The 27,577-nt window shown below is 42.7% G+C and overlaps 3 protein-coding genes and 1 long non-coding RNA gene across 9 annotated transcripts; 1 reads left to right on the top strand and 3 right to left on the bottom strand.

Moving 5' to 3' along the window:
- Positions 1-3,421: 3,421 nt before the first annotated feature.
- On the bottom strand, positions 3,422-12,491 carry LOC121576589 (tripartite motif-containing protein 16-like). Its single transcript, XM_045223456.1, has 6 exons — positions 10,392-12,491; positions 10,060-10,146; positions 8,491-8,724; positions 4,770-4,929; positions 4,375-4,434; positions 3,422-4,286 (listed from the first exon to the last, which is right to left on the bottom strand). Exons 1-6 carry the CDS (start codon positions 11,010-11,012, stop codon positions 3,718-3,720), a joined length of 1,731 nt encoding a protein of 576 aa, XP_045079391.1. The 5' UTR covers positions 11,013-12,491; the 3' UTR covers positions 3,422-3,717.
- On the top strand, positions 8,751-14,333 carry LOC121576594. 2 transcript variants are annotated; one of them, XR_006002504.2, is made up of 4 exons: positions 8,751-8,952; positions 13,437-13,512; positions 13,624-13,953; positions 14,085-14,333. It is a non-coding gene; the product is annotated as an uncharacterized LOC121576594 (long non-coding RNA). The 2 variants fall into 2 exon arrangements; XR_006661547.1 differs by lacking the exons at positions 8,751-8,952; positions 13,437-13,512 and having other exon boundaries at positions 13,519-13,953.
- On the bottom strand, positions 13,970-15,866 carry LOC123491963 (putative nuclease HARBI1). Of its 2 annotated transcripts, XM_045223461.1 has the most exons (3): positions 14,850-15,866; positions 14,437-14,739; positions 13,970-14,208 (listed from the first exon to the last, which is right to left on the bottom strand). In XM_045223461.1, the coding sequence occupies exons 1-3, from the start codon at positions 15,560-15,562 to the stop codon at positions 14,166-14,168; spliced, it is 1,059 nt and encodes a 352-aa protein (XP_045079396.1). In that variant the 5' UTR covers positions 15,563-15,866; the 3' UTR covers positions 13,970-14,165. The 2 variants fall into 2 exon arrangements, with proteins under 2 accessions (XP_045079396.1, XP_045079395.1); XM_045223460.1 differs by having other exon boundaries at positions 13,970-14,739.
- A 4,839-nt stretch (positions 15,867-20,705) lies between these two features.
- On the bottom strand, positions 20,706-26,647 carry pdp2 (putative pyruvate dehydrogenase phosphatase isoenzyme 2). 4 transcript variants are annotated; one of them, XM_045223458.1, is made up of 11 exons: positions 26,585-26,647; positions 25,825-25,936; positions 25,357-25,566; positions 24,678-24,797; positions 24,251-24,537; positions 23,995-24,100; positions 23,784-23,853; positions 22,648-22,814; positions 22,164-22,463; positions 21,740-22,008; positions 20,706-21,416 (listed from the first exon to the last, which is right to left on the bottom strand). In XM_045223458.1, exons 2-11 carry the CDS (start codon positions 25,894-25,896, stop codon positions 21,368-21,370), a joined length of 1,650 nt encoding a protein of 549 aa, XP_045079393.1. In that variant the 5' UTR covers positions 25,897-25,936; positions 26,585-26,647; the 3' UTR covers positions 20,706-21,367. The 4 variants fall into 4 exon arrangements, with proteins under 4 accessions (XP_045079393.1, XP_045079392.1, XP_041745774.2 ...); XM_045223457.1 differs by having other exon boundaries at positions 26,553-26,643; XM_041889840.2 differs by having other exon boundaries at positions 26,557-26,643.
- Positions 26,648-27,577: the final 930 nt, after the last annotated feature.

Here is a 27,577-nt window from a genome sequence, read left to right as displayed (position 1 = left end):
CCTGTGCGTTCCTTTGACTTAGTTTAGAATTTGGGCACTGTGAATAGACCCCTGGTAGCATGCCTGGTGGGATAAGTACAGTGGCTTGCGAAAGTATTCCAACCCCCTTGGCATTTTTCCTATTTTGTTGCCTTACAACCTGGAATTAAAATTGATTTTTTTGGGAGCTTGTATAATTTGTTACACAACATGCCTACCACTTTGAAGATGCAAAATATTTTTTATTGTGAAACAAACAAGAAATAAGAAAAAAAAACAGAAAACTTGAGCGTGCATAACTATTCTGCTGGAAAGTGAACCTCCGGCCCAATCTCAAATCTCTGGAAGACTGAAACAGGTTTCCCTAAAGAATTTCCCTGTATTTAGCGCTATCCATCATTCCTTCAATTCTGACCAGTTTCCCAGTCCCTGCCGATGAAAAACATCCCCACTGCATGATGCTGCCACCACCATGCTTTACTGTGGGGATGGTGTTCTCGGGGTGATGAGAGGTGTTGGGTTTGCGCCAGACATAGCGTTTTCCTTGATGGCCAAAAAGCTCAATTTTAGTCTCATCTGACCAGAGTACCTTCTTCCATATGCTTGGGGAGTCTCCCACATGCCTTTTGGCGAACACCAAACGTGTTTCCTTATTTTTTTCTTTAAGCAATGGCTTTTTTCTGGGCACTCTTCCGTAAAGCCCAGCTCTGTGGAGTGTACGGCTTAAAGTGGTCCTATGGACAGATACTCCAATCTCCGCAGTGGAGCTTTGCCGCTCCTTCAGGATTATCTTTGGTCTCTTTGTTGCCTCTCTGATTAATGCCCTCCTTTTGAGTTTTGGTGGGCGGCCCTCTCTTGGCAGGTTTGTTGTGGTGCCATATTCTTTCAAATTTTTTAAAATGGATTTAATGGTGCTCCATGGGATGTTTAAAGTTTCTGATATTTTTTTATAACCCAACCTTGATCTGTACTTCTCCACAACTTTGTCCCTGACCTGTTTGGAGATCTCCTTGGTCTTCATGGTGCCGCTTGCTTAGTGGTTATGCAGACTCTGGGGCCTTTCAGAACAGGTGTATATATACACTGCGATCATGTGACATTTACATTTTAGTCATTTAGCAGACGCTCTTATCCAGAGTGACTTACAGTTAGTGAGTGCATACATTTTCATACTGGCCCCCCGTGGGAAACGAACCCACAACCCTGGCGTTGCAAGCGCCATGCTCTACCAACTGAGCTACAGATCATGTGACACTTAGATTGCACACAGGTGGACTTTATTTAACTAATTATGTGACTTCTGAAGATAATTGGTTGCACCAGATCTTATTTAGGGGCATCATAGCAAAGGTGGTGAATACATATGCACGCAGCACCTTTCCGTTATTTTTTTTTTTGAAACAAGTTCTTTTTTTCATTTCACTTCACCAATTTGGACTATTTTGTTTATGTCCATTACATGAAATCCAAATGAAAATCTATTTAAATTACAGGTTGTAATGCAACAAAACAGGAAAAACGCCAAGGGGGATGAATACTTTTGCAAGGCACTGTATGTCTGTCAGAACTGTATGTTAGCTGAATGAATAGACTGTTTGGAATTTTTTACATATTAATATTTCTTACAAAAACAAGAAGTGACGCAGTCAATCTCTCCTGTACTTCGAGCCAAGAGTGTTCGGAAGGCACATTGTTGACATTAGCCCTCTGATTACAGTGAAGGACAAAGCGCACAGCTCTGTTCTGGACCAGCTGCAGCTTTCCTAGGTCTTTCATTGCAGCACCTGACCATATCATCAGGCAGAAGTCAAGATATGATAAAACGAGAGCCTGCAGGACTTGTTCAAATCAAATCAAATTTTATTTGTCACATGTGCCGAATACAACAGGTGTACAGTGAAATGCTTACTTACAAGCCCTTAACAATGCAGTTAAGAAAAAAAATGTGTTAAGAAAGTATTTACTAAAATAACCAACAAATAAGTAACGAGGCTATATACAGGGGGTACCGGTACAGAGTCAATGTGCGGGGGCACAGGTTAGTTGATGTAATATGTACATGTAGGTAGAGATAAGGTGACTTTGCATAGATAATACAATGCAAATAGTCCGGGCAGCCATTTGGTTAGCTGTTCAGGAGTCTTAGTGCTTGGGGGTAGAAGCTGTTAAGAAGCCTTTTGGAATTAGACTTGGCGCTCCAGTCTGGTTGTTTGGTCGAGTGTGGTGTTAAGAATGCTGAGCATCTCTTTATCACAGACAGACCTCTCCCTATCTTTACAACAATTGAATCAATATGCCTTGACTATGACAATTTGCAGTCTAAGAGGTTTAGTCTGCTCAACAGCCACATCATTCATTACCAGATTCAGCTGAGGTTTTAAATTTAAGGAGTGATTTGTACCAAATACGATGCTCTCAGTCTTCAATATATTCAGGACTAGTTTATTACTAGCCACCCATTTTGAAACTGACTGTAACTCTTTTTTTAGAGAGTTGCAGTGATTTCACTAGCTGTGGCCACTGACGTGTATGAGGTTGAATCTTCAGCATACATACACACAGGTCTGGTTTAAGGCTAGTGGTAGATCATTAGTACAATAAAAAACACTAATAGGGATAGTTCAATCCAAAAAGTATTTCTAATGTTTTCGTATGTCAAAAGTGGTGTAATGTTGAGATGAATCAATGTGCCTCTCTGCTGTGTTGCTATCCAGCTCTCCTGGTAAAGAACTACAGCATCAGAAAATTAAACAGAAAATCAGCAGCGGTTTGGAACCAGAAGGAAAACATACAAGATTGAGGATTTTTCATTTGCTGTGTAGTTCAATCTCCTGGTGGCGTGATTGCTCACAGAGCTTTACACACGGTACTCTGCGTGTTTCTACTTGTTAAAATACTCTCTTGCCTAGACAGTGTTTCCCTCCCCTTTTTTTAATTTAGTCAAATATAAAGCTTTGCAATCAAAGCCTAAGCACTGGTGGGGGCTTAGCTAAAATAATTAAAAAGCTGGAGAGAGCATTGAGCGAGAGACAGGAATAGGCATCTTTCAGAAAGAGAGAGAGATCCAGCAAAACATAAAATCAAGTTTGTTTGCTGCTTGAAAAATAAAGAGATTAGAGGCAATGGCGGTGTCTGAAAACGTTATTAGCTGTCATACCCTTGCTTCCGTCCTTGTTTTCTCAATTCCTTTCAAATCTCATTGGAGGAGAGGATCCAGGAGGTTCCTCTCTCTGACCTACTCCTCCAATGAGATTTGAGACAGCTAGTAACATTTTTACAGACAACCAATAGATTCAGCTTTCTGACTCCCTGCTGTCCTCTCCTGGTTTTGATAAAGCAATTTGTTCTTCTCTAAAAGGTGACCACAACCTTTTCTGTCCCCTAACCAGCCCTCAAAAGGTTACAAGGGAGTTTACCAAGAAGTCATAACTTTTCAAATAGATAATAATCCACATAATGTTGACTTTACTTTAGATCTACATAAATTATCTCCACCATCTCATCTCAAATTGAGATACATCATGCTGTCACTAAGTAACAGTTGCTTTTTGCATTTCAGAAAATGTTACCCTCATTATTTTCCTTTTTAAGTTTTAACTTTACATTTACACAAAAATGAGTCATCAAATTTGATTCTTGATGACAATAACACTTATTTCTGTAATTTCTTTAAATGTATCAGATTTATAGTAATTATGATGATTGTTGTTGGTATGTGAAGATTGGATACAGGTAGTGTTAAGGCAAAGGAATTATCTTCACAGATGAATCACAATTACAATAGAACCCAGGATAGAGGGGTTCAGTAAATGTGGTCTGGACTCTGTGGAGGAGGGTCATTGTGTCAGAGACGCTGTAGAAGGACAGAGTTCCTGCACTGTGGTCCAGGTACACTCCTACTCTGGAGGAGGGGGCGACAGGGATATTAATCTGTTTACTAAAGTCTATATCAATACCCCACTGATTCTTATCTCGTGCCAGATCGTGCCTGAAAAAGCAGCAATCCAAATGACATACCAAACACCAGGACTTATCATTGTTCCCAAACCAACACGCTGTTCCACCCTGCCTCTTGATCCCTTTATATGAGACTGCTATAGTAACCTCGTCCCCACTCCACTCTACCTCCCAGTAGCAGGCTCCAGACAGACCCTCTTTACACAGCACCTGGTGCCACATCTTAAATCTTTCTGGATGGTGAGGACGTGTGATCTGGTGCTCACGACTGTATGCCACCTTTGTGTTCCCTTCAGACAGATACAGACGTTGAGTTGGTGTGTTGGGATCCAATGTCAGCTGGCAAGAATCTGCAAATGAGATAAAAGCTATGGTGAAGATGAACTCAAGGTGTCAGTGTGTATTGTTGAATTAAAAAACTGTTTGTGTTTAACTCACATTTCAAGAACTCTTCTCTGGTCCTCGGCCCAGGGGGTTGGAAAATGTGAAGTCCTGACACTATGAAGACAGAGAAAAATCAAATATGACTGGTCATGCCATAACCACACAGGAAGTCACAGGTTGAATAACTGAATGGTTCTCCACTAATCACAGCAGCATGTCCTTGGTCCCAGGTGAAGGGAGTTGACACTTTATACTTGATGACTTCTAAGCCAAGTTTGCCATCAGAACTGAAGAGGTCACACCATGGGACTGCCAGATACTAAATTAAGAGTAAACTTCATCCATTTAGGACACACTGCTGTGCAATTCAAATGCCCTATCTGGAACATCACCATCGGCAATTTATTGAATCCCATATGTTAATGTGGTCTAAGAAGACGTGTCCTTACTTTGTACAGACATCTTAATTATCTCCCCAGCACAGATATCTTCAAGTCGGTTTCTCAGCTCAGAGACAGATTTCATAACATCCTCAAAGGAGACGTGATGGTTGATAGTGATGCTGGATAAGGCCTCAGATCCAGGAGGCACACAGCGAGACTGGAAACTCTACATCCAAAGACCAGGAAACAAGGAAAATATGATTGAGAAACACAACTTAGTTTAAAGTTTTATTTGATTTAGTCGTACAGTGGGGAGAACAAGTATTTGATACACTGCCGATTTTGCAGGTTTTCCTACTTACAAAGCATGTAGAGGTCTGTCATTTTTATCATAGGTACACTTCAACTGTGAGAGACAGAATCTAAAACAAAAATCCAGAAAATCACATTGTATGATTTTTAAGTAATTAATTTGCTTTTTGTTGCATGACATAAGTACTTGATCACCTACCAACCAGTAAGAATTCCGGCTCTCACAGACCTGTTAGTTTTTCTTTAAGAAGCCCTCCTGTTCTCCACTCATTACCTGTATAAAATACACCTGTCCACACACTCAAACAGACTCCATCCTCTCCACAATGGCCAAGACCAGAGAGCTGTGTAAGGACATCAGGGATAAAATTGTAGACCTGCACAAGGCTGGGATGGGCTACAGGACAATAGGCAAGCAGCTTGGTGAGAAGGCAACAACTGTTGGCGCAATTATTAGAAATTGGAAGAAGTTCAAGATGACGGTCAATCACCCTCGGTCTGGGGCTCCATGCAAGATCTCACCTCGTGGGGCATCAATGATCATGAGGAAGGTGAGGGATCAGCCCAGAACTACACAGCAGGACCCGGTCAATGACCTGAAGAGAGCTGGGACCACAGTCTCAAAGAAAACCATTAGTAACACACTACGCCGTCATGGATTAAAATCCTGCAGTGCACACAAGGTCCCCCTGCTCTTGCCAGCGCATGTCCAGGCCCGTCTGAAGTTGGCCAATGACCATCTGGATGATCAAGGGGAGAAGGTCATGTGGTCTGATGAGACGAAAATAGAGCTTTTTGATCTAAACTCCACTCGCCGTGTTTGGAGGAAGAAGGATGAGTACAACCCCAAGAACACCATCCCAACCGTGAAGCATGGAGGTGGAAACATCATTATTTGGGGATGCTTTTCTGCAAAGGGGACAGGACGACTGCACCGTATTGAGGGGAGGATGGATGGGGCCTCCAACACTCTACTCAGCAAATTGGATGTAGTCTATCACAGTGCCATCCGTTGTCTCCAAAGCCCCTTACACTACCCACCACTGTGACCTGTACGCTCTTGTTGGCTGGTCCTCACTACATGTTCGTCGTCAAACCCACTGGCTCCAGGCCATCTATAAATCACTGCTAGGCAAATCCCCGCCTTATCTTAGCTCATTGGTCACCATAGCAGCACCCACCCGTAGTCTGCGCTCCAGCAGGTATATCTCACTGGTCATTCCCAAAGCCAACACCTCCTTTGGTCGCCATTCCTTCCAGTTCTCTGCTGCCAATGACTGGAGCAATTGCAAAAATCTCTGAAGCTGGAGACTTATCTCCCTCACTAACTTGAAGCATCAGTTGTCAGAGCACCTTACCGATCACTGCACCTGTACACAGCCCATCTGAAATTAGCCCACCCAACTACCTCATCCCTATATTGTTATTTATTTTGCTCTTTTGCACCCCAGTATCTCTATTTGCACATAATCTCTTGCACATCTAGCATTCCAGTGTTAATACTATTGTAATTATTTTGCACTATAGCCTATTTATTGCCTTACCTCCATAACTTGCTACATTTGCACACACTGTATATATATTTTCTGTTGTATTTTTGACTTTGTTTTTTTACCCCATATGTAACTCTGTGTTGTTTTTATCGCACTGCTTGCTTTATCTTGGCCAGGTCGCAGTTGTAAATGAGAACTTGTTCTCAACTGGCTTACCTGGTTAAATAAAGGTGAAATAAAAATCGCGAGATCTTGGCCAACAACCTCCTTCCCTCAGTAAGAGCATTGAAGATGGGTCGTGGCTGGGTCTTCCAGCATGACAACGACCCGAAACACACAGCCAGGGCAACTAAGGAGTGGCTCCGTAAGAAGCATCTCAAGGTCCTGGAGTAGCCTAGCCAGTCTCCAGACCTTTTTTTATTTATTTCACCTTTATTTAACCAGGTAAGCCAGTTGAGAACAAGTTCTCATTTACAACTGCGACCTGGCCAAGATAAAGCAAAGCAGTGCGATAAAAACAACAACACAGAGTTACATATGGGGTAAAACAAAACATAAAGTCAAAAATACAACAGAAAAAAAAAATATATACAGTGTGTGCAAATGTAGCAAGTTATGGAGGTAAGGCAATAAATAGGCTATAGTGCAAAATAATTACAATTAGTATTAACACTGGAATGATAGATGTGCAAGAGATGATGTGCAAATAGAGATACTGGGGTGCAAATGAGCAAAATAAATAACAATATAGGGATGAGATAGTTGGGCGGGCTAATTTCAGATGGGCTGTGTACAGGTGCAGTGATCGGTAAGGTGCTCTGACAACTGATGCTTAAAGTTAGTGAGGGAGATAAGTGTCTCCAGCTTCAGAGATTTTTGCAATTTGTTCCAGTCATTGGCAGCAGAGAACTGGAAGGAATGGCAGCCAAAGGAGGTGTTGGCTTTGGGGATGACCAGTGAGATATACCTGCTGGAGCGCATACTACGGGTGGGTGTTGCTATGGTGACCAATGAGCTAAGATAAGGCGGGGATTTGCCTAGAAGTGATTTATAGATGGCTTGGAGCCAGTGGGTTTGGCGACGAATATGTAGTGAGGACCAGCCAACAAGCTGGTCCTCACGCTGGGAGCTGAAAGTCCGTATTGCCCAGCGACAGCCCCGAAACCTGAAGGATCTGGAGAAGGTCTGTATGGTGGAGTGGGCCAAAATCCCTGCTGCAGTGTGTGCAAACCTGGTCAAGACCTACAGGAAACGTATGATCTCTGTAATTGCAAACAAAGGTTTCTGTACCAAATATTAAGTTCTGCTTTTCTGATGTATCAAATACTTATGTCATGCAATAAAATGCAAATTAATTACTTAAAAATCATACAATGTGATTTTCTGGATTTTTGTTTTAGATTCCGTCTCTCACAGTTGAAGTGTACCTATGATAAAAATAACAGACCTCTGAATGCTTTGTAAGTAGGAAAACCTGCAAAATCGGCAGTATACTTGTTCTCCCCACTGTATGTACGGGATACACATGGTATACACCATCCAACAAAATGCTTACTTGCAAGTTCCTTCTAGACCAGTGGCTTAGCGCAGTTTCCCCAACCCCAATAAACTGCTGTTTTAGAGCCAATTTCCTGCTATTCTACACATCTTGCCGTGAGGCTGAGAACTTTTTTTGCAGTTTTAAAGCCAATCCCCCCCCCCACACAAAATGATTATGACGTGTTCATATGCTTTCTGGTGCTATGTTGTGCCCCCCCTTGCGGGGTCTGCAGGGATGTGTGCGAGTGTTCTCCACAATACAATAACAAATAATAAAATATACGAATATAAAGTGAATGGCTCAGTAGAACTGAATAAACATTTTAGCATAAGTATAATACATGAAGGCACAATTTATAAATTAAAGATTAAATTAATGTAATTAAAGATTTCCCTTTAGGAGCGACACCTGCTGCAATGGACAGAGAGGACAGTGATGTCACCTGGAGGAAATGGATGTGATCCTCTGTGTGTGAAAGCTGCTCCAGCTCAGCCTCTCTCCTCTTCAGCTCAGCCACCTCCTGCTCCAGCTGCTTCAGGAGTCCTTCAGCCCGACTCAAATCAGCCTTCTCCTGGGCTCTGATAAACTCCTTCACCTCAGAGCGCCTTCCCTCAATGGAGCGGATCAGCTCAGTAAAGATCTTCTCACTGCTCTCAACTGCTGCCTGTGCAGAGCGCTGTTAGGACACAGAGAGAGAGAGAGGCATTTTAATCAGCCCATTCACTCAGCTCTCACCAGAACTCCAGACAGCCTGTTCCCCACAGCTACTTTCTGCACACGCCACGGTCAGTGTGAACCGGAGTGACTTGACACAATGCTGGATAAACAAGATGTAACGTTAGCTACAAACAAAACTGAGTTAAATGGTTCCAGTCTGCCGTGAAGCATTCATCCATGTATACCGGTAAGAGTCTAGCTACATTTTCAGATATGTTTCTAATTTTGTCAGAAAGCCGTTTTCATTGCAAGTTAAAGCATACTGTTAGTTAGCTAGCGAACGTTAGCTTGCTGGCTCGCTAGCTAACATTATGTGTATGATCTGTGTAATAATATTATTTGAATCAGAAATCCATTTGCATTGCCAGTTATAGCCTAATGTTAGCCAGCTAACATTGAACCTAGTTTGTTAGCTTTAGCTACCTGCAGATTCATACTACAGCTATGACAATGTTTGTATTGGTAGTAGTATGAGTTAGGATTATGCCAGTTCATTGTTTAGCTAGCTAACTACATGTCTAACCAAAAGACTCCACGTCGGCCGGATTGTTACCTGACCCATCAAATTAGCCAGGTGTGTCTGGGGATGATTACGGCCATCTATTGTATTTCATGAATATGTGTCTAGACCAGGGTTCTTCAATTCCGGTCCTGGAGGGCCGAAACACCTATGTTTTTCATCCTCTCCTTCTAATCAGGGGCTAATTCAGACCTTGGACACCAGGTGAGTGCAATTAACTACCAGGTAGAAATAAAAAACAGAAGTGTTTCGGCCCTCCAGGACCGGAATTGAAGAACCCTGGTCTAGACAATAGTGACCCATCCACTTAGTTAGATGTGGCTGGGGGTTGGTTATATCATTTCCTTCACATGACCCATCAATTTAGACAAGTGTGTTGGGTAAGCGTCATCTAATAATGATAAAATATTTTCTAAAATATTTTGAATCAGGATACTTTCTGTTTTTGATATTGCAACTATGCAAGTAACCCCTTCACTGTACCGTTTACACATTCTGTATCCTGAAAGTTGATCAACTTTCAACATTTACATTTTAGTCATTTAGCAGACGCTCTTATCCAGAGCGACTTACAGTTAGTGAGTGCATACATTATTTAATTTTTCATACTGGCCCCCTGTGGGAAAGCAGAATTACCTTCCCATTGTTCCTCAACTGCAGTGTATGATATGCCATTTTCTAGCTCTGTCTCCACTTTTATCCAATGTAAAAAAACACTATTTCAAATGTTGCTACATAGACCGAGGCGGTCAGTCACAAATGGTCAAAACTCACCTTGAATGACTTCACAGCCTGTCTCACCTCTTGCATCTCCTGCTCTCTCTCCTTGATTCTCTGCTTAGATTTCTCACCCAACTGCTTCTGTAGAGAAACAAATGCCATTCCATTCATTATTGTTCTGTTCTACTGAATGTTAGTCAGACTATGGCATGTTAATGTCTTATGAAGGAAAAGGGTTACGTAGTGTTATGTGTATGTTTTCCTGTTTTGCAAGTTCATACATGAAATTCATCCTTGATCAGATGCAAATATTGTACATAGGGACCATTCATTGTTTTAGTATTTTGTCATTCTTCATATTTAAGCAAGTGAATTAAGGTTCTTACTTGGATTTCAGCTATTTCGGCTGCAGCAGAGACTGTATCATGGCCTTTATGTTTATCCAACATACACAGATAACAGATACATTGCTGATCTGTCCGGCAGTAAACCTCCAGTAGTTTGTCATGATGAGAGCAGATCTTCTCCTGTAGTTGTGTGGAGGCTTTGACCAGCTTGTGCTTCTTAAAGGCAGGAGATTCATAGTGAGGCTGGAGGTGAGTCTCACAGTAAGAGGCCAGACACACCAGACAGGACACGACAGCTTTGAATTTTCTCCCAGTGCAGACGTCACACTCAACATCTCCAGATCCAGCATAACAGTGAGCAGGAGGAGCAGCTTGGAGTTTTGTCTTCTTCTTCTTCTTCTTCTTTTTTGTATTTTCTTCTGTCAGGGTTTTCAGCAATTCAGCCATAACTGTGTTTCTGTTCAGAACAGGCCTTGGGTTGAAGGTCTTTCTGCACTGGGGGCAGCTGCAGACAAGCTTCTGGTCATCCTGATCCCAGTAGCCTTTAATACAGTCCATACAGTAGCTGTGTCCACAGGGAATAGTCACTGGATCCTTCAGTAGCTCCAAACAGATCGAACAACTGATCGAGTCCATGGCTTCTGCCATTTTGAAACACATAAAAAGACTGAGCTTCAGAGATACATTTAGTTTCTAGTTTGCCGAGTAGGAGTGGCTTTCACGGACCTATAACATTTCACTTCCTGGATCTGTGAACTCACATCAGATACCAGGTATGGCCAGCAGAGGACATAAGTGGTGCATCATAGCCAGAGAGAGAACTTTCTTAGGTTGCATTGTAATTGAAATTGTCAACTGTAGAATTACAGTTACTAGAACAGCCATGCCCAGTCAAGTCAACGTTCCAGGACAGTTGGACCGGCAGCCATCAACTAAACTGACATTACATGTGCCACATCAGATTGCATATAATTTATTTAAATGATGAAACCAAGAATGCAAACAACTCATTGTCTATGGCCCTTGTCTAAGATAATATCTAACAGAATCAATCCCTTTTAGTGAAATGGACTGCATATTTTAACAGTAGTGCACATGTTGTGCATTCACCAGTAGTTTGTATTACTGTTCTCATAAAATAATGATGTTAAGTGTATCAGGTTGAAACAGATTGTATGATGTTTATGGACACACAAAGTCAATGAGTGTAGATACAATGTTTTGTTTCTTTACTGTATTGGTACCAGTATCCTCACAGATTGTCCATAACCAGGACCAATCCAGAGTAGAGGGGTGGAGTAAATGTGGTCTGGACTGTGGAGGGTCATTGTGTCAAGAGATGCTGTATAAGGACAGAGTTCCTCACCTGTGGTCCAGGTACACTCCTACTCTAGAGGAGCAGGCGACAGGGATATGAGTACTGATAGTATTGTGCCTGAAAGAGCTGTTAGACAGACCACAGCCCAGGACTAATAATTGCATCCAAAGCTAGCATCCACTCAGTCTCCTCTCCTGCCGATCCCTTTATAAGGGACTGCAACTTCAACCTTGCTCCCACACCTCTACCTGCCTGTAGCAGGTTCCAGACAGAGCGTCTTTACACAACAGCTGGCAGTTTAAGTTAAATCTGTCTGGAGTGTGAAGATGGGACTCAGCATTTTCACTCTTGGTCACCTTCCTGTTCCACTCAGACAGAAGCAGATATCTGTTAGCTGTGTTGGGGTTCAATGTGAGCTGGCAGGAATCAGATTTCTCTCCCCAAATTGAATAATGTGTGTGGCAGGGTAGTGAAAGTGTATTTATAGTTGTGTGTAGATGTTAACGCACATTTCAAGGACTCCTCACTGGTGTTGGGTTCAGGAGGTAAAACAACCATCGTTGACACCCCCTCACTGTCCTCCACTATTGCCTGTAGTGAGTGATGTTAGGACACAGAAAAGAGAGTTCATTACAACCAATTCAACTAAACAAATAACTAGCAAACAACTTAGTTTAGTACTAGTTTAATTTATTTGCACCAAAGAAAACAAGTGATGAACAACAATACAGATAAAAACAAATACATAAAAATAGCAGCGTGCAGGTGTGGTTGGAAGCCCAAGGGCTTATATGAAAACCACACCACAAAAAAAGGAAAAAAAGATACATAAGCACAAAAATTAAAATAAAGGTTTGTTAAAAACCTACAGACAGCATTTTCCTTGATGGCCAAAAAGCTCAATTTTAGTCTCATCTGACAAGAGTACCTTCTTCCATATGTTTGGGGAGTCTCCCACATGTCTTTTGTCATTTTTTTCTTTAAGCAATGGTTTTTTTCTGGCCACTCTTCCGTATAGCCCAACTCTGTGGAGTGTACAGCTTAAAGCGGTCCTGTGGAAAGATACTCCAATCTCCACTGTGGAGATTTCCAGTTCTTTGTTGCCTCTCTGATTAATGCCCTCCTTGCCTGGTCCGTGAGTTTTGGTGGGCAGCCCTCTCTTGGCAGGTTTGTTGTGGTGCCATATTTTCTTCATTTTTTAATAATGGATTTAATGGTGCTCCGTGGGATGTTCAAGATATTTTTTTATAACCCAACCCTGGGCCCGTATCCTTAAAGATTCTGAGAATCCTCTCAGAGAGCTCCTAACTTAACCTAAAAATTCCTTGCCAGGAGTTTTAGCTTAGAAGTGATTCCAGAACATTTTCAGTGAACTCTGAGCCAGGAATGGATGAAAAATCCTATCTTAGTGAGGAGGTGTGGTTGACCCCGTTGCTAGGTATGAGTCATCATTTCAAAAGCCGTGATTGGTTGATCCTACAAGTTTGATGAAAATGAACTTTTGGTGATAATGAGCAAAGGATGTACCCTCAAATCAATAAACATAATTATACACTCTAATCTTATGCAGACTATAATTGTAAATAATATTTCACATTCAAGAAAATATCTGGAAAATTAATAGTAAGCTGTAGGGGTTATAGCCTAACATTAGAATCTAAAATATGTGAAAACTTAAGCTCATTACACCCTGTTCAAATAATGATTTGTGTCTCATTTGCTCATATTAATATCCTAGCTGGCATATTTTGTACTTTCACTTCCAGAAAAAAAGGAATCGCAAGCCGAACTGGACTGAGGAGCAAGGTTTGTTGCTGGCCCAGTTGGTGAACGAACATAAAGGTATGTTACGAGGAAAATTTGGGCCAACTGTCACTAGCCAAGGCAAGAGGCGCGCCTGGGACACAATATCCCAAACAATCAATGCCTCTTTTCCACTGGTGGTGCGGACAGGCGACGATTGTGAGAAAAGGTGGTATGTGCTGCAGTCCAAGGCAAAAGATGAGATTGCAGCACACAAGCGGGAATCCTCACTCACAGGTGAGCAAAATACTATGGCCTACCACATAATCTGGCAATTTGCTCCTGCTGGCAAAGTTAATTTACATGCCTAAGTACTGTGTTCATTGACTGTTTCTTTCTAGGGGGTGGACCACCTGCAAAGCGGCTGTCCCAGGTGGCCGACACTGTCTTTCAAGTCCTGGGACACTCTGAGGTCAGTGTCACCGGGCTGCCAACAGGCATTGACACGTCAATGATGCAGGCCCTTGAAATGCAGCAAAGGTAGGACACAGGGTTATTCATATCAACAGTGTTTATTCATTGCAGAAGCCATTTCATGTGTTATCCATGCTCATTGTATTAAATTAATTTAATCAAAACAATAATTAAACTAGGCCTATGTATTTCTGTAGCATGGAGCCATCACAAGAACCGGGCCCATCAAGTTTGCCGCCTGAACCATCTGCAGCTGCTACTCAGGATAGCCCGGCGGATCAAACACCATTCCCATCCGCAGCACCTGCTCCGTCAGCATCCCTGCAGGAGAGAAGATTGCAACTCACAATTGATGTGTTTGAACAACAAAAAAAAGTCCTTTCCCTTCAGGAGGAGTACTACCGCCTTAAAATTGAACACCTAAAAAATAAACCATTTAGAGATTGTGTTCTGTGTCTTGCATTTAACAGTTGCAGGTGATGTGCAGTAAAACTGTGGTAGTTCTTAATACCATCACAAGTTCTCAAATGACATGGGGCTACAGCTTGCCTGAAATGTAAATTTGTGAAGTTTGCCCTGTAAGGCAGTCCACTCTGGGCTAGGTTCCCCTGTGGAATGTGAATATCTTCTTCACCACCATCCTCATCGTTGTCTCCATCCTCATCCTCATCGCCATCCTCCAGAGGTTCTGCAATCTGTCTAACCTTGCAAATATTGTGTAATATTGCACAGGCTATGATGAGTTTGCTGACTTTTTCAGGCCTCAGCCGCACCTCTCCGTGGAGAACATGAAAGCGCCTCTTAAGCTGGCCTATGCCACGCTCCACCACCGCTCTTGTTGTCTTGTGGGCCCTACAATAGAATACAGACCTTTAATTATTTGATGGAAATATTGCACTACTTGGATGCTCTAACATATTGCTTGCATTTCATTTCCATGATTTTTGTATTGTTTGGCTTACCTGTTATAGTTTAGTTGGGGCCCTTGGCGTGGCTGGAGGTAAGGTGTAAGGAGCCATGGTTTGCATGGGTAGCCACTGTCCCCTAACAAGTGGCAATTAGCTGGCACATAGCGTCTCTCAAAAAGCTGTCTGATGCCACTCTCGGAGAGCATTCTCGCATCATGTGTGGAGCCTGGCCATTTAGCCACAATGTCCAAAATCTTCCAGGCCGCATTGAACACTATTTGCACATTGATGCTGTGGAAATTCTTCCTGTTAACAAAGACAGCCTCGTCCTCTGATGGCGCAATTATTCTCACATGTGTTCCATCAATTACACCCACAACGCCAGGGAATCCTGCAATGTCCATAAATGCCCTTTTATGTGTGTGTAAAGTGCGGGCATCCAGCGGGAATGAAACAAATTGTGTCACAATATTAGGTTGTGACAAAGCTGTCAGTGTTTGGGTGATGACTCTGCTGACGGAGGATTGGGACAGACCCAAGTCATCACTGCTGCATTGTTGCATTTTCCCTGTTGCCAAATACCTCAGGGTTGTGATTACTTTCTTCTCCGGTGTAATAGCGTTGTGGCGTCGAGTTGGTGAAGTAATTGCATCTCTAAGGAGATCCACCACAAACATGATTCCTGCACGATCCAATCTGTAGCGTCTCAATAATTCCCTGTCATCCAGTGTTTGCAGGACATCTCTCCTGCCTCCTCTGTTGGCCATTTTGTGCAGCTGCTTAGGGTAACTCCTAAGCCACTAAAAGTCCTCTTCCCTGCTCTTAGCAGATCTCGCCTTAGGAGCCCTTTTAAGCGCTAGGACTCTTGAGGAATAGCTTTTATATTAACTGGGATTTTCGTGTCACTTTTAGGGGAAATTCTAAGAAAACGTCATGCCTCTGAGAATTTTCTTAGAATTTGGCCGCTAGGAGCCACTTTTTGCACAAAAATTCTTTAGAGATACGGGCCCTGATCTGTACTTCTCCACAACTTTGTCCCTGACCTGTTTGGCAATATCCTTGGTCTTCATAGTGCCGCTTGCTTAGTGGTGTTGCAGACGCTGGAGCCTTTCAGAACAGGTGTATATATACACTGCGATCATGTGACAGATCATGTGACACTTAGATAGCACACAGGTGGACTTCATTTAACTAATTATGTGACTTCTGAAGGTAATTGGTTGCACCAGATCTTATTTAGGGGCTTCATAGCAAAGGGGGTGAATACATATGCATGCACCACTTTTCCGTTATTTATTTTTTAGAATTTTTTTAAACAACTTATTTTTTTCATTTCACTTCACCAATTTGGACTATTTTGTGTATGTCCATTACATGAAATCCAAATAAAAATCAATTTAAATTACAGGTTGTAATGCAACAAAATAGGAAAAACGCCAAGGGGGATGAATACTTTTTGCAAGGCACTGTATGAGTATTTGTAGATGAAAGTGCATAATTGCCTATCCCCCCCCCCGCCATGAATTGAACTGTATGAACTGTAACTTATCCCATGAACTGTATCCACATGTTTTTGTAATATTGTTTGTGATTTACATTGTATGTATTTATGCATTCATAATAATAACAATCATCATTTGCAATATTGGAATTATGGGTCTTACTCCTTGGTACAATTAGCTAAGTAAACAATTTTAACAGTGTTTAGACTACAGCAAAGCTTGGCGAGAACTTAATTCGGGTGCATCTATTTCAGATTTTGAGAATGGATAAAATGTTATATTGTTCTTTCTCTAATAAAGTAGCAGATTTTAATCTCAGAGTTGATCCCAACAGCAAATATGTCACCTTGCCATACTTTTCAGAAGAAATGGTTGGAAGAAGCAGGACTAAAATGGAGATGCAGCTTGTTCTGAGAGAGGTTGGGGATGGGGAGAAAGACAGACCATTAATCCAAGCCAATTCATAACCTATAAATTAAAGGTAACCTTCATGATCAATACAGTATGCTGTTGGGTATACAGCAGTTATACAGCAGTTGTCTGGATTATGTAGCCTAAATAAGGCCTTGTTGCCTCATTACCTAACAAATTGATTATTCAAGGAAAGCCATTCAAGATATCCTGAGCCATGTTAATCTGTGACCAGCTCCTCCAGAGAGGACAGACATTTTTAAGACAAACTGAGACAAGCTGGTAGAATCTACAGTCTTCAGAAAGTATTCACACACCTTGATATTTTCCACAAATGGATTAAAATTAGATTTTGTGTCACTCACTGGCCTACACAAAATACCCCATAATGTCAAAGTAGAATTGTTCTTAGATTTAAAAATTAAAAATTAAAAAATTAAATAATAGCTGAAATGTCGAGTCACCCCTTTGTTATGGCAAGCTTAAATAAGTTCAGGAATAAAAATGTGCTTAACAAGTCACATAATAAGTTGCATGGACTCACTCACTCTTTGTGCAATAATAGTGTTTAACATGATTTTTGAATCATGAACTACCTCATTTTTTAAATCATTGAGCTACCTCATCTCTGTACCCCACACATACAATTGTCTGTAAGGTCCGTCAGTTGAGCAGTTCATTTCAAACACAGATTCAACCACAAAGACCAGGGAGGTTTTCCAATGCCTCACAAAGAAAAAAGCAGACATTGAATATCCCTTTGAGCATAGTGAATTTATTAATTACACTTTGGATGGTGTATCAATACACTCAGTCACTACAAAGATACAGGCGTCCTTTCTAACCAAAATGTCGGAGACAAAGGAAATATTTCCAGAGTTTAATGGCTGAGGTAGGAGAAAACTGAGGATGGATCAACAACATTTTAGTTACTCCACAATACTAACCTAAATGACATAGTGAAATGAAGTAAGCCTCTACTTAATAAACATATTCCAAAACATGCATCCTGTTTGCAATAAGGCACTAAAGTAAAACTGCCAAAAATGTGGCAAAGAAATTAACTTTATGTCCTGAATACAAAGTGTTATGTTTGGGGAAGATCGAACACATCACTGAGTACCACTCTTCATATTTTCAAGCATGGTGGTGACTGCATCATGTTATGGGTATGCTTGTCATCGGCAAGGACTATGGAGTTATTTTGGCTAAAAATAAACAGAATAGAGCTATGCACAGGCAAAATCCTCAAGGAAAACCAGGTTCAGTCTGCTTTCCAACAGACACTGGGAGACAAATTCACCTTTCAGCAGGACAATAACCTAAACCACAAGGCCTAATATACACTGGAGTTGCTTACCAAGACGACATTGAATGTTCCTGAGTGGCCTACTTAAAGTTGGCTTTAATCGGCTTGAAGAATCTATGGCAAGACTTGAAAATGGCTGTCTAGCAATGATCAACAACCAACTTGACAGTTTTAATTTAAAAAAGAATGTGAAAATATTGTACAATTCAGGTGTGAAAAGCTCTTAGACTTACCCAGAAAGACTCACAGCTGTAAACATTGTCAAAGGTGATTCTAATATGTATTGACTCAAGGGCATGAATACTTTTGTAAATTAGATATTTCTGTATTTAATAAATTTGCTAACATTTCTAAAAACATGTTTTCACTTTGTTATTATGGGGTATTGTGTGGATGGTTGAGCATTTTTAAAATCCATTTTGGATTCAGGCTTTAACACAAATGTGGAATAAGTCAAGAGGTATGAATACTTTCTGATGGCACTACGTTGAACGTAGAAGTGAAACTAACTACTACCCACATCACAGACTTCCTTATAACCATTCCTGTCCTTCTCTGTGCTCTTGTTTACTAGTTCTTTATAACGACTCAACTCTTTCATAAATAAACTGAGGTATAGCAATTGGGTAACTGTAGGACTAATTCCTTTCTTTCATTCACTACATTCAAGAGGAACTAAATATTAATTATCTGGAGTTAGGAGAGTCCTACAGTTAGTTACCCAGCAGCTACCTCAGTATATTCATAAAGGAGTTAAGTTGTAAAGATAGTTACACTGACGGAGACTACTGGATCTATGACATACAGTGGGGGAAAAAAGTATTTAGTCAGCCACCAATTGTGCAAGTTCTCCCACTTAAAAAGATGAGAGAGGCCTGTAATTTTCATCATAGGTACACGTCAACTATGACAGACAAAATGAGAATTTTTTTCTCCAGAAAATCACAATGTAGGATTTTTTATGAATGTATTTGCAAATGATGGTGGAAAATAAGTATTTGGTCAATAACAAAAGTTTCTCAATACTTTGTTATATACCCTTTGTTGGCAATGACACAGGTCAAATGTTTTCTGTAAGTCTTCACAAGGTTTTCACACACTGTTGCTGGTATTTTGGCCCATTCCTCCATGCAGATCTCCTCTAGAGCAGTGATGTTTTGGGGCTGTCGCTGGGCAACACGGACTTTCAACTCCCTCCAAAGATTTTATATGGGGTTGAGATCTGGAGACTGGCTGGGCCACTCCAGGACCTTGAAATGCTTCTTACGAAGCCACTCCTTCGTTGCCCGGCGGTGTGTTTGGGATCATTGTCATGCTGAAAGACCCAGCCACGTTTCATCTTCAATGCCCTTGCTAATGGAAGGAGGTTTCACTCAAAATCTCACGATACATGGCCCCATTCATTCTTTCCTTAACACGGATCAGTCGTCCTGGTCCCTTTGCAGAAAAACAGCCCCAAAGCATGATGTTTCCACCCCCATGCTTCACAGTAGGTATGGTGTTCTTTGGATGCAACTCAGCATTCTTTGTCCTCCAAACACGACGAGTTGAGTTTTTACCAAAAAGTTATATTTTGGTTTAATCTGACCATATGACATTCTCCCAATCCTCTTCTGGATCATCCAAATGCACTCTAGCAAACTTCAGACGGGCCTGGACATGTACTGGCTTAAGCAGGGGGACACATCTTGCACTGCAGGATTTGAGTCCCTGGCGGCGTAGTGTGTTACTGATAGTAGGCTTTGTTACTTTGGTCCCAGCTCTCTGCAGGTCATTCACTAGGTCCCCCCGTGTGGTTCTGGGATTTTTGCTCACCGTTCTTGTGATCATTTTGACCCCACAGGGTGAGATCTTGCGTGGAGCCCCAGATCAAGGGAGATTATCAGTGGTCTTGTATGTCTTCCATTTCCTAATAATTGCTCCCACAGTTGATTTCTTCAAACCAAGCTGCTTACCTATTGCAGATTCAGTCTTCCCAGCCTGGTGCAGGTCTACAATTTTGTTTCTGGTGTCCTTTGACAGCTCTTTGGTCTTGGCCATAGTGGAGTTTGGAGTGTGACTGTTTGAGGTTGTGGACAGGTGTCTTTTATACTGATAACAAGTTCAAACAGGTGGCATTAATACAGGTAACGAATGGAGGACAGAGGAGCCTCTTAAAGAAGAAGTTACAGGTCTGTGAGAGCCAGAAATCTTGCTTGTTTGTAGGTGACCAAATACTTATTTTCCACCATAATTTGAAAATAAATTCATAAAAAATCCTACAATGTGATTTTCTGGATTTTTTTTTCTCAATTTGTCTGTCATAGTTGACGTGTACCTATGATGAAAATTACAGGCCTCTCTCATCTTTTTAAGTGGGAGAACGTGCACAATTGGTGGCTGACTAAATACTTTTTTCCCCCACTGTATAATACAGATCTTAAGAGTAAACTTGGAAAAGGTCATTTAAAAGTGATTGGCTTTATCACCCATACGTAAAAATGTATGCACACATGACTGTAAGTTGCGTTGGATAAAAGCGTCTGCTAAATGGCATATTATATTATATAAAGTAGTGGAGGTGGCACAGGAAGTGAACTGTTGAACCAATCAATTCTCTAACACAGTAGGTTGTTCTCATTTGAACTTCAAACATTTCAAAACTGAAAACAAGGCCTTATTTTCACATTTTGAAGGGAATCACATTCATTTAACCAAAATGTCCTTTATTGAAACAGAAGATGGTACATTGAGACCTAAAATACTGACATGTGACTGACTAAAAAGTACACTTCGTCCAGCCTCTGCTCCATAGTGTTAATTACACTAAAGAAACCCTGTGGGCGAGGCGAGCATAACATTTTAAAAATATCCTAAGAGGGAAAACAGAGGATTTGAGAGAGCAGAGGACACATTACAGGAGATGGAGACAACTCAAAACTAACACAGACAGAAAAACAACGAACAGAATTGAAGGGTTTTGGTTAACATTTTAACTCATTTTCATTAGGAAGTGATTTGAAGTTCAATTCATGATTTGAAAAAAACCTTTACAGCAAACAATGAGCAATTTCACTTCATCCACTGATCGGACTGCTCTCAACTCGACTTTACACATGTACAAACTACATGTGCCAATAACAATAAACCTTCAGTTTAGTTTGTGGACTGTAGATTGTCAGCAAATAGTAAAAATACATTACATAGCAGTTTTACCAAACTAACACCAGGTAACATAAAGTCATAGAAAATATAGTTCTGAAAATATATTTAGGATTTTATCAGACAGTATAAAGTGAGGAAGTGCACCAGAGAGTTCATAAGAAAATATGATTTATTTAAACTATGGTCATGTATGATGTGGTACCCAGTCAGTCTGGTGAAACATGTTGCTCCGATGATGCTTTGGGACTATGATGACTATGCAGTAAAAAAAACAGACAAAGTTTAACATCAGCATACATACATTATTGGAATTATTGGAAAACAACATGGTTATTCACCTGCATGTAGGAGTTTCAAGCTATATTTAACCATTTGAAAAACACTAATACAATGCCACTTTCTGAGAGCAGTATTTGAGCTTTAGGTCTAAGTACGCAGCAAATGTTTTCACCCTAGGGTAAATAAACAATTGTCAAGAAATGTGTGTGTGTGTAACGTGACCAGGCCTGAGTTGAAGTAGACCATCGTTACTGTAAAAATGTTATGTTTGTGTGTGTGTGTGTCCCCATCTGTGTTACCTGTGTTGTCTGACCAGGTCAGAGTTCAGGTAAACCACAGTAGCTGTGATATCGTCTCTGTACATGCGTGCCAGGTCCTCAGGCAGAGCCAACATGGATGCCAGTCTCTCCTGGCAGAGCTCTCCATACTGCCCGGTGCCCAGGGCGTGTCTGATGAGGTGTGTGGCAGCGTTGGAGTCCAGGGTGGGCATGGCACGGGCACGGCGTTTCAGCAGCAGCTCTTGCATTTGGCCCAGGTTCAACTGTCTCTCAGTGGGGGAGACGGGAGACTGCAGAACGACAGTTTACTACATTCAAAATTATATATGCACATGGACAAAAAACAGACACCCGTAAAAAGTTTCCCCCCACAAGTGGTTATGCCACAGCCCTCACACACACAAACACAGTGCCCCATCTCTCTCGCACACCCTCTCGTCCTTACCTGTAGGTGAATCCCACTCAGGTGTTCTCCCACCAGCCGTACCGCCTCCTTAGAGCTCATCTCGTCCCACAGCCCATCAGAGCCCAAGATCAGGAAGCGGTCCTGCGGTCGCAGGCTGTGATAGGTCAGCTGTGGCGCCACGTCCAGGTAGGGCGGACTCAGGTAGTTGGGCGGAGTGTACTGGTAGAGGTTTAGAGAGTCCAGGTCCATTCCAGACTCCAGGCTTTCTAGAACACTCTGCTGCAGCTCAAGGCTCCACTTGAACCTCACGTCTCCAAACGAACGCAGAGGCATCAGGATCTAGACACCATGAGATGGAGAATTAGACAGTCACATAGAATACATGCAGAGGTAATTATACTGTATGAGTCTGTCACCAGTGACCACCGTTTCTCTCTCCAGCTCAGCCTGGTCTTTCTTATGATATGTAAATAAATCTACAGTATATGATCTAATCCTCTATTATGTGAGGGTGTGTTCTGACCCCCAGCAGCCTGTCGTCAGTGACCACCGTGTCCCTCTCCGAGGGGGGGTGCTGGGCTCGGAGCCTCTCCAGCTCAGCCTCGTTTTGGGCATTGTGGTCCTGGGACAGGGGCAAGGCGCTCCACGACCCGTCCTCCTCCTGCACCCCCAGCACTGCACGGCAGTCACCTGAGTTTACACCGCACAATAGAATAGAACTTCATTTTCAACTGTGTTCAAGGAAGAAAATAATAGTATAGTATTTTGTCCATTTGTTGAAAACAGGGAGTACTTTAAGAGTGTTATTATCACAGAGTTGTCATGATACAATTCCATTATACACTGAGTGTACAAAACATTAAGAACACCTTAATATTGCGTTGCACCCCCTTTTTCCCTCAGAACAGCCTCAATTCGTCAGCGCATGGACTCTACAAGGTGTCGAAAGCGTTCCACAGGGATGCTGCCCTCCTGTAACTCAGTTGGTAGAGCATGACGCTTGCAACGCCAGGGTTGTGGGTTCGATTCCCAAGGGGGCCAGTATGAAAAATGTATGCACTCACTAACTGTAAGTCGCTCTGGATAAGAGCGTCTGCTAAATGACAAAAAAAAAATAGAAAACTCCAAAGCTTCCCACAGTTGTGTCAAGTTGGCTGGATGTCCTTTGGGTGGTGGACCATTCTTCATACACACGGGAAACTGTTGTGCCAGCAGAGTTGCAGTTCTTGACACTCAAACCAGTGCGCCTGGCACCTACTATCATACCCCGTTCAAAGGCACTTCAATCTTTTCTCTTGCCCATTCACCCTCAAGGCTCAAAAATACTTATTTAACCTGTTTCCTCCCCTTCATCTACACTCACTGAAATGGTTTTATAATAATAATAATATGCCATTTAGCAGACGCTTTTATCCAAAGCGACTTACAGTCATGCGTGCATACATTTTTGTGTATGGGTGGTCCCGGGGATCGAACCCACTACCCTGGCGTTACAAGCGCCGTGCTCTACCAGCTGAGCTACAGAGGACCACAATGATTTAACAAGTGACTAAGGGATCATAGCTTTCACCTGGTCAGTCTATTTAATGGAAAGAGGAGGTGTTCCTAATGTTTTGTACACTCAGTGTATATCCCACCTGTACGACACTACCACCCTACCTGCGTTCGCCACATGGATCCCCTCAGTGCCTACATGGGCAACACAGGCTGTGGAGCCAGCAAACGCCACCTGGTTGGATGTGTTAAACACAACAGAGAAAGTCAGGGGGGGAAAATGCACCCAATTAATTGCCACAATAAATTAAAGACCAGTGAGAAAATCTGAAATTCCTAATTAATCTGGAATGAGGTGGATGGCACACACTCACACCTGTATGGCAGTACTCCTCATGAGGTCGCTGGAGAGTGGGACCTGGGCCTCCAGAGAGATGTCTGTGTCCAGACGCTTAAAGGCATAGTACAGAGCATCAGGAGGACTGTGAGGGAGGCATGGAGGACGGTTGGAGAGATGTATAAGAACAGGAAGACAAAAACAGTTGGGTTACAATACTAATCAGAGAGATGGAGTCAGGCTCTTACCTCATGCCATGCTCAATGTCTCACACAACGTATACACACAGCCCCACCTCATTCCGTCGCCGTGCTCCTCGCTGTCCAGCAGCTCCTGCCAGAAGACCCGGAGGTGTTCTACGTAGAGTGAGGCTGACTCTCTGTAGTTGTAGTCTCCATGGTTTTTGTACCACTGTAGGATGGGCGGGACAGGCCTGCTCTGCTCCATGCAGTGCTCCAGCTCCTCCAGTCCTCTCTGGGACATCATGGCCACCGCCACGTAGTACAGCAGACGCTCACTGACCGCCTGGGCACACGCCCAGCCACCATGGCCGTCAAATACCCCAAACAACATGCCCTTAGTCTGGGGGAGAGAGACTGTCAAACACCCTGGATAACTTTCCCTTAGTCTGGGGGAGAGAGAGAGGGAGGGTCTGGGGGAGTGTGTGAGGGGTGAGATAAGGAAATGAACACCAAATGTTTGTAACTAACAACAACACTCACCTGTAGGCAGGTGGCTGCGCTGCGGCGGTCCTCGTTGGGGGTGTTAGCTGCCAGCTGGTTGCTCTCAAACTTCCTCACAGCACTGAGACCCCGGCCATCAAACTCAGGGATGCTCACAGCCTGGGTTAGAGAGAACAATTGGGTGTATTTAAATAACTGGTTGTTGGTTAGGGGTGCACAACTCCAGCACTATAAGGCAGTTGTCCTGCTGGTTTTCATACTGCATCTCCCTGGCACTTGATCAACGTACTTAATTGATAGGCTAGTCTCCACATCTCGGGTTGCTCAGGCAGAAATCAATCTAGTTAAAAGACAAGGACAGTAACTAGGACTTGAAGACCAGAGCTATGCACCCTGATGCAGGCAGGGTGTGAATGCAGACCATCGACAACAATAGCTCCATGACAAAATACTAGACAACTACATCAAGAACCTTCATTAGACAGAAAGGCATTACCCTGCTTGATGCCTTATATCATGGGTTTTTGGTCCTGGGAAAGCCCAGCCCTATGCCATCACACCTGATTAATCTACCCAAGGGCATTGATTATTGGTTGAAACAGGTGCAATATCATTGGGCTGGAATGAAAATGTGCATCCTGAGGTGGCCCACATACAGATGGGAATTGAAAACGCCTGCTTTATATGATTATGTAGTGATTATTATAATAAGTGGTACCTGCTCGTTGGCTCGCAGGATGCTGCTGATCTGGACACGGCTCAGCTGGAAGTCCAGGTCCTGACAGGTGGAGAGGAAACGCATGGTGGCCCCAGACCTACACCTAGCACCAGACCCAGAGCAGCCCCAGGAGGAGAGGCAGGCTCGCTGGGTCAGACTGGGCCACTGAGAGGGGGAGGGGCAGGAGGGTATGGAGGAGTAGAGGGCATGCTGGCCAAGAGAGAAAGACAGGAGAGGGAATGGATAGATATGACTGGCCAGCATTTACATGGATAGTGCAAGCGTTCACAGCTCCAGCCAAGGGCTGCAATCCTACTTGTGTGTTTCTCTGTCGCACTTAGAGCACGTTTTCCATTCATGTAATTTAGTCTACTTTCTGAGAGTGCACACACCTGGTTTCCCAGACAATAGGCCTAAACCAGTCACTGATTGAAAGCTTTGGTGTTTCTGATCTCTGACAGCACCTACCTGGGGAGCGAGAGGGCTGAGGGTGCTGCTGGCTGCTCGCAGAAGGATGCGGCCACACACATGGCTAAACATCCGAAGGCCTTAGGATGAGAGGCTCTACTGTGCCTCACACCTGGAGGAGAGAGGATTATCAATAATGTCTGTAATTATCACCTGCACACCTGACTAGGCTTATCAGATTTGGGAGGGGAAAAAGGTTAGCAAGCTAGCTACTGTAACGTTAGCGCTCTACTTGAACGAGACACAAGAGGCAAGCACTAACGTTACATGTTTGGTGCAGCTAGCGATAACTTGGCTATAGTTACGTTGGCTATATATGTAGATTTATTGTGTTAACAAAAATACAACTAACGTTAGCTAGCTAGCTAAAATATAAACAGAGTACAGTAACGTTAGACAGCTACAGTAACTTGCTAAATTACAGGGTAGCTAGCTAGCTAACGTTAGCCTACATCAGATCGTGTTCATTAGTGTGCACACTGTAGCAAAGTTATGCAACGTAGCCAGCTAACGTTACATACACCGTTTAGGTTAACATTAACAGTTAACGTTACGGTGTGCACTGATGAATACGACCAAACAGACTGCCGGTGTTAGCTAGCCACCACTGACGTACGCAGATTAGCTAGCGAAGTTGTGCACGGAATGCTTTGCAGGCGATGTCGTAGCTATGATACTTAGATAGCGATATTTATCGGACATATAATGATAATGAATCACATAGCTACCTACTCGCTAACGACTGAAGTGTGAATCAAACCATTGTCGGGTCGACTGCTGCTGTGTGTGCCAGCTGTCTTCTTCTTCAGTGGGGTTTATCGGCGCTTGGCATCCAACGTTATGGTGCATTACCGCCACCTACTGTACTGGAGTGTGGGCCAGAGACGGGGATAAAACTAAATCCTACCTGCCAGCCCCGTTGCTCTTAAAAAAGATAACAAAATATTTCTAGTATATCTAATGACGTTCTACTCAATATACTATTTAAACTAATTTCCTGTATCCCCTTCTCCTTCATACTAGATATCATCCTCTCTCTTTCCCTCTGATACTGCCCACACCGTAGCAATACATGCTCCACAGTCTCTGTTTCCTGACAATAATCACACTTTCCTGTTGGATGCTTTCCTATCACATTTAATGTCTTATTCAACTGGCTGTGTCCCACCCTTAATCTTGTAAAAATAGCCTCCTCTCTTCTGTCCCTTCCTGCCGTCCTCCCCTCCCCGACTTTCCTCTGTACTTGAAATAAATGCCTTCCCTTATTATCTCTATTCCACTGCTCCTGCCATCTCTGCCCCATCACTGTACATATCAGTATTTTTGCCTCTGCCTTGCTCATTGAAACGTCAACATCAACATCCCCACTACTAAGTGCTTGTTTAGCCAGTTCATATACTGCCTCGTTCCCCTCCACCCCCACATGGGCTGGGACCCAAGTAAATATTATCTGTATACCCATCTGTTTAATCCTGCCATGGGTTTGTAGCACCTCATAAAGCAGGTCTTGTCTGCTATGTGAGCTAAAGGACTGGAGACTCATTAACACTGCACATGAATCAGAGCAAATAAATACTCTGTCTTGTTTGACTTCCTCCACCCACTGCAAGGCCAACAGTATGGCCATCAGCTCCGCCGTATATACAGTCAGATGAGCTTTAATATGTTTCCTGACTTCCACCCCACATTCCTGCACTACAAATGCTTACCCAGTACATCCTGTCCTTGGATCTTTTGAACCATCTGTGTAAAT

Source organism: Coregonus clupeaformis, chromosome 11 (genome assembly GCF_020615455.1).
Source record: "Coregonus clupeaformis isolate EN_2021a chromosome 11, ASM2061545v1, whole genome shotgun sequence".
NCBI classification, from domain to species: Eukaryota; Metazoa; Chordata; class Actinopteri; order Salmoniformes; family Salmonidae; genus Coregonus; species Coregonus clupeaformis.
The sequence above is the reverse complement of the archived record's forward strand: the minus strand, read 5'-3'. Positions and strand labels throughout refer to the sequence as shown.

Bases quoted from the DNA above. Each gene is read 5' to 3' on its own strand.
- LOC121576589 (XM_045223456.1), bottom strand. From the start codon at position 11,012: ATGTGTTTCAAAATGGCAGAAGCCATGGACTCGATCAGTTGTTCGATC. The intron at 10,147-10,391 runs GTAAGAACCTTA...GTTTCTCTACAG, and splicing joins CCGAAATAGCTGAAATCCAA to AAGCAGTTGGGTGAGAAATC. The intron at 4,930-8,490 runs GTGACATCACTG...CTTTGGATGTAG, and splicing joins ATCACATCCATTTCCTCCAG to AGTTTCCAGTCTCGCTGTGT.
- pdp2 (XM_045223458.1), bottom strand. From the start codon at position 25,896: ATGTTTAGCCATGTGTGTGGCCGCATCCTTCTGCGAGCAGCCAGCAGC. The intron at 22,815-23,783 runs GTAGGGTGGTAG...GTGTAAACTCAG, and splicing joins GATCCATGTGGCGAACGCAG to GTGACTGCCGTGCAGTGCTG. The intron at 22,009-22,163 runs GTAAGGACGAGA...GTCGTTCTGCAG, and splicing joins TGAGTGGGATTCACCTACAG to TCTCCCGTCTCCCCCACTGA.
- LOC123491963 (XM_045223460.1), bottom strand. From the start codon at position 15,562: ATGGCCAACAGAGGAGGCAGGAGAGATGTCCTGCAAACACTGGATGAC. The intron at 14,740-14,849 runs GTAAGCCAAACA...ATTCTATTGTAG, and splicing joins CCCCAACTAAACTATAACAG to GGCCCACAAGACAACAAGAG.